The 6,000-nt window shown below is 36.1% G+C and overlaps 1 protein-coding gene across 6 annotated transcripts in view; it reads left to right on the plus strand.

Annotated features, from left to right (window-relative positions):
* LOC125825097 (DNA mismatch repair protein MSH5) overlaps window positions 1-5,782 on the plus strand; it is a 30,601-nt gene extending 24,819 nt beyond the window's left edge. For 4 of the 6 annotated variants that reach the window (XM_049504437.1, XM_049504438.1, XM_049504441.1 and 1 more), the window contains 10 exons: window positions 564-640; window positions 838-924; window positions 1,172-1,233; window positions 1,591-1,652; window positions 2,594-2,647; window positions 2,748-2,833; window positions 5,136-5,167; window positions 5,239-5,262; window positions 5,429-5,544; window positions 5,612-5,782. In XM_049504437.1, the coding sequence (XP_049360394.1) occupies window positions 564-640; window positions 838-924; window positions 1,172-1,233; window positions 1,591-1,652; window positions 2,594-2,647; window positions 2,748-2,833; window positions 5,136-5,167; window positions 5,239-5,262; window positions 5,429-5,544; window positions 5,612-5,698 (687 nt within the window). In that variant the 3' untranslated portion in view covers window positions 5,699-5,782. Of the gene's footprint in view, window positions 1-563; window positions 641-837; window positions 925-1,171; window positions 1,234-1,590; window positions 1,694-2,593; window positions 2,648-2,747; window positions 2,834-5,135; window positions 5,168-5,238; window positions 5,263-5,428; window positions 5,545-5,611 lie in introns of those variants that run through there. The other 2 variants (XM_049504439.1, XM_049504442.1) reach the window with 2 other exon arrangements.
* Window positions 5,783-6,000: the final 218 nt, after the last annotated feature.

Consider the following 6,000-nt stretch of genomic DNA (forward strand, 5'->3'; position numbering starts at 1 on the left):
TAAGGACAAAATTTATAGAATGACTAAGGTCTAACTATAAGCCCAAACAACTTGGTGATCTGTCCTTGTTCACCAAATGAAGTGTCAAGATTTTTAAATCCTCTAAACCATTCATACAATCCATAACCATCCGAAGTGGAAGAGTTGCTGCAAGTCCCACCTGCAGTCTTGATGTTCTGATTATAATCAATTTCACACTCCAAAGTTTGTGTCCTAGTTTCCGAGTAGTATAGAATTTAAAACTTTATTAAATATAATTCTCTGATGCAAGATGTTTTTGTAGTTACGAATATTAAATCACCTTGAACATATTCCATTTTACTGGATGGAATTAGCCAAAGGATATGGTTCCCTCATTGATGTTGCATTTTATCTTGTTATTTTATATAATATACCGGTGTTTAAACTTACTCTCAAACTTGTAATGATGTAAACACCGATGAAACAGGTCATCTACCCTCAGTGTTTACCAATATTCTTCATCTAAAAAATACTTGTATTGTAATGAATGCAATTTCCATATTTGCATCCACTTAAGCATTTCATCTCAATAAATATCTTAGGTTGCCTTGATAGTTTTCCTTTCCCACATTGGAAGTTATGTACCAGCAGATGCTGCCACAGTGGGTTTAACTGACAGGTTTCTGCACTTCTTCTACTGGTTTTAGTTCAATTTATTTTGATGCAGCACCATTTTTCTGTAAAAAAATTATATTCAACTGCATTCTTCAACATGAGGACATAATTTCCAAGGAGTGTCAACTTTGCATTGGTTATATTTTAGTTCATCTCCTTGTTGCCTAATATGACAGAGTGATAATAACACTTGACAAACAGGATATTTTGTGCCATGGGGAGTAAATTTATGACTGCAGAGCAGTCGACATTTATGATTGATCTCCATCAAGTGGGAATTATGTTAAGGTATACTTTCAGAAATTTTGCATATTGAAGGACTGCAATATATTTCATCTGAACATAGAGCCATGGTTGATCAGTAATTCTGAAATTCACAATGCTGAGTTATGTATCTATGTTTATTATCAACAGTATGTTTTCTGATAGCATGGTATAATACAAGTATATAAAGGGACACACACATATACGTGATATATACATGTACAGACACATAAATAATCTGTAACTAATTTCACGTGAAAATCATTTTCAGGCATGCAAGTCCTCGGTCCTTGTGCTTAATGGATGAGTTTGGTAAAGGCACCCTTACAGAAGGTTGGTCTTTCAAGTACCTGGCATTTCTGTCTCTGATTCTAAATCTTTCATTTATACTGTGCTTTGATATGGAAATGTAGAAATCTTCTGAAACATAATACTAACCTAAATACCAATTGAATTGATATGCTGGTTCATGCTGATCTCCATCTGTTTCATACTGATTTTCATAGACATTTAAATACCAATTACGTAGTGATCTAAGTTGTCCTTTCTCATGTGCTAGTGCATGACGACTTGAGGTTTTTGTTTCTTGTAAAAAGATTGATCAACCAAATAAAGTAGTAGAATTCGTTTTAGCACAATGGTATTTCCATTTATGTTGGTTGTCTCAGTCATTTTTGTTATTCCTTTCAGATGGTATCGGTCTCCTTGGTGGAACCATAAATCACTTTGTATCATGCTATGACCCTCCAAAGGTCTGGTACTACTGCCCTTTGTTTAGATAGGAGGGACGAGTGTAAGTGATTTCCCTAATGCTTGTAAGAATTGAGATGGTAATGGTTAAGTATTGTTACCATATTTATGTACAACAAAATAATATGAGAAATCGTCATCTGCATGGATATTGTATTGGCGGAACTGAAGGGACCACATCCTTGTTGTTTATTACTTTCTGAAAACTGTATGGTTTGCTTGTGTCATCATTAAATAGTTAACGCACTTATACATCCCTTTTCTAATAAGTTTGACCCCTCTGTTGGCAGGCCCTTTTGGTCTTCAAATAGTACAATTTCACACTGATTTCAAAGAGCAGCAATGTTTCTGCTTCCTTTAACGGCACTACTTCTTTTCTTCTAGGAAAACCAGTCAGCGTTGTTTGAAATTTTCTTGAGGCTGATTGTTTTATGGATGCTTAGGACCAAATGCTCAATTCTTGAAAAGCAACAAAATATAATTTGCCTGACCCCAAACCTTTTGACACTGTCACTGTCCTATATTAGTTGTCAAATTTGACTTCCTCTTGCACTCCAAAACTGCTATTTCTAGCTTAAGCCACCGCCCAGTAAATTTCCAGCAGCACCTCCACCAGTCCATCCTCAACACCAACCGATATGTCCACCACAAATGATACTCAACCAAAGTGCTAACATCACAACTTTCAAGAAAGAAACCAACATGATGAGATTTTTTATTGTAGTGGTGGCCAATAGCCACCAACTCTCGGGAGCTTCAAGCTCGATTTTTAGTAGCCACTTTACATATTTTGCTTCAGGCCTAGCGATAAACTTAGACATAAAAGGTTCTCAGAAACACGGTAACCTAAATTTCTTGGGAAAAGTTGTGCCTCACTACATGTCTGGAACTTGTGTACTATTATATTAATAGAAGTCTATAGTCATAATGGTTTTTTTTGCAGGTCCTGGTTTGTACTCATTTGACGGAGATATTTGATAATAGTTGTTTACTAGAGGTATATGTTAATGATTTTGCCTGATGTTTCTTATTTGAAATCATTTTAAAGCTTTCCGAGTTGTTGGTACCAAGAAGATACGTATTTTGATAAATTTCAGTCAGACAGAATCAAGTGTTACACTATGAGTGTGCTAAGCCGAGATAAAGATTGTGCCGATGTTGAAGACATTGTATTTCTCTATAGGTATGTTCATGTTGCACTTTTTACCTGATTCCAAGTAAAAGTCAACTACTGCGGGACAATGCGTGTTATTCCTTGTTTACCTTTTATTTGATCCTACAGACTTGAAACAAATTGTTTTTTGACTATGTTTCCTTAAAATTTGTTTTATTTCTTTTTCAATTGCACAGTTACTTTTCAGTGACCCTTTTATATAATCAATTCATACATATCTCTAATTTTTGGGTCCATTGAAGCATCAATTACTATCTCTCATTTCTTGTTTCTTCTTCTTATTATTTACTTCTGAAAAAAATAAAGGTATGCTTAGTTCGCAACAGTAGAGATTTATGTTGATCTATTTCATCAGGTCTTGCACCTGTGCTCTCCTCGAGTACTGTATAATATGATCATATATGAAGACTAGCACTGTACTATTTGTTGTGCAAAAAGGAGAAGCCAAATGCCAATCCTTTCCCTTTTACAGACTCCACCTAGAAGTATCACAGAATGAAAAAGTTCTAGTTAGTCTGTATGTTGTGCAAACTAACTGTTCAATAGTGTTTTTTGTGACTTGATTGTCATAGATGACCATGGCTATGGACAAATGATTCATGCAGGGTGTTAATCACATGACCTTGATGCAGAGTTATTGTTGGTCCACCTCTTGTATTAAATTGAGTTAATATCGTGTGGACCAATGGCCCACATATCAGATATTAAACTGATAAATATTTGCACATCATGAACAAGACACAAAAACTTTCATATTTCTCTGTTGTGAACCTTTAGGGAGCGTTTAACCCCTCAAAGTGGGACCTCTTGGTGCGAATCCGAATTAGTTGCTCCCCAAAGAGGGTACTAGACTGGAAAACCAAAAAGGGGAAAGCAGCGATAGTCTTAATTTAGTGGTATCAGAGTAGGCAGAGGTCTCGGGTTCGAGTCTCACAGTCACCCATTATTAAAAAGAATTTTCACATGCTTGTCCCATGAAAATGAACCAGGCCCACTCGTGAGGCGCGTCTTGAGTAGATATAATTAAGTAAATAAAGTGTGCTCTCTCTAACAATTAACCTTTTAGATGAGATGGTTACGCACTTCAAACATTTTCAGATGAAGGACCTAAATGAGTTGTGATGTCTCCTAGGCATTGAGCTTGCTCAATGTAGATCTGCCTTTGTCAATTCACGACATGAGTATATTCTCAACTTCCTTGAGGATACGGGGATGATAGATTGTACATGTAATGATGTTCTCCTGGATCCAAAAATTAAGCTCTTACTAGGTTTGGGATGCTCTTAGTGATTGCAAAAGATCAAGGAGGTTGGTTGACAAGTTGAAGGATCTTACTGGTACTTCTGAACGATTTGCCTTCTAGTTGAGTACTGTAACTTAGTTTTTGGATTCTTTGTGTGGAATATCTCTATGGAAAGGCTTAAGTTACAAGGATTATGTACGAATAGATTGTTCGGTATACAACATAAATTAGGCAAAGTTACTTTCTGATGGATGATGTATTTTTGTATAGTGTTCTAGTCAGAGATAATATTGACGTCTTAGAAGAGAGAGGAAAAATGTGATTGTAAAATTTGGTGCAGCAGTTGAATTACCGGTAGTGGTGGTGCCTAACAATGAACTCATATAAATCAAATAACTACTCAAAGAATCAGAGTTTAGAGATTGGTTGGATTAAACTTGTGTAATAATCAAGATATGCTTCATATTGTATTCATTTGAAGATAAGAACACAGAAATAGACTTAAACACTCGGTGAAAATTAGAAAATGATGCTCCCAGGAGCATTATTTCAAGTTCCATAATGATAAGTTTGCAAATATATTCACCAAGTTCATTACCAGTCCTCCAACTAGCTACATATGTGGCAAGTTTGGTATATTCAACTTGTATTTACCCACTTGAGGAGAAGTGACCCGTCTGATGGATAAACTTAGATGTCACTGGCCAAAATTTCACTGTTAGTATTTTACATTCTATTGAAAACAACCTCTCTACCTTCGTAGGGTAGGGGTAAGGTTCCACACACACCACCCTTCCAAGACCCCACGTGTAGGATCAAACTAGGTATGTTATTGTTGTTATAGTATTTTACATTCAACCTAAGTGACGCATCTGATTTTAGGTTCCTGGCATTGCCTAATTTACAAATGACTGTTCTATTATTCATTTTAGTACATTAAGGGCTACACACATTGTTTGATGATCATCTTTCAACTTTTACCATGTCCACATGTTAGATTTAACTTTTTGTAGTAGTTATTTCTTCTCCGAGAAAGATATTATCACCTACTCTTTTATGCCATGGCAGGTTGGTCCCTGGACGTGCACTCCTTAGCTATGGTAAGTGCAACTTTTGTACCTCAAAGGGACATGCAAATTATAAACTTCTAACGGACTCTTTTATTCTACAGGGTTGCATTGTGCCCAGCTTGCTGGTAAGTTAAAACATTGCTTGAAAAGTTCCACATGTTGATAGGGCAGTAAATATGACTCTTTGGCCTAAGAATAAGAGCAGCATATATTTGTAACGTTTTTAATGGTGTCGACTACTTCTATAGTTTGCTTATCTTATCATAATTCAAAGTGCACTTTTTCCTGCAGGATTACCTCACGAAGTTCTAACGCGAGCAGCATTAATATTGGATACTATCAAGAATGACAACCAAATGGAGAGACTTGTCAGTGAGGATATAATAGCTCAGGATCAGCAGTACAAGGTATAATATCATTTTAAACGACAATAGTTGTATCAATTTCAATCCATCATTTGCAAATTGGATGCAGCATGCAGTGGAGAAGTTGCTAGGCTTCGATGCTCAAAAAGGTGATCTGCTCCACTTCTTTGAAGAGATCTTTGCTAGCCAATCCTAAAAGGGAGGGGGTATCATACTCTTTTGACATTCAGTTGTGAATTGGATATATTTTATCAATAATGCAACTATATCCGTGAGACTTTTTCGGGACTTATAACGTGTAAGGCAAAGTCGGTATATTTGAGCTATGGAAGGCCTTAAATTGGCTAATTTGATAAAGGAGACTAATGTCGTCGGTATGGCTAGTGTGTCTACTTTAATGGTTATCTCAAATGTCACTTGTAGACTCTTGAAAGATTATTCAAATAGACAATTGGGTAGCTTCTAGCAGAAACCTCTTTACCGGCCACACCAAGGTGT

This window comes from Solanum verrucosum, unplaced genomic scaffold (genome assembly GCF_900185275.1).
Source record: "Solanum verrucosum unplaced genomic scaffold, falcon-dt-bn FXZP01000206.1, whole genome shotgun sequence".
Taxonomy (NCBI): Eukaryota; Viridiplantae; Streptophyta; class Magnoliopsida; order Solanales; family Solanaceae; genus Solanum; species Solanum verrucosum.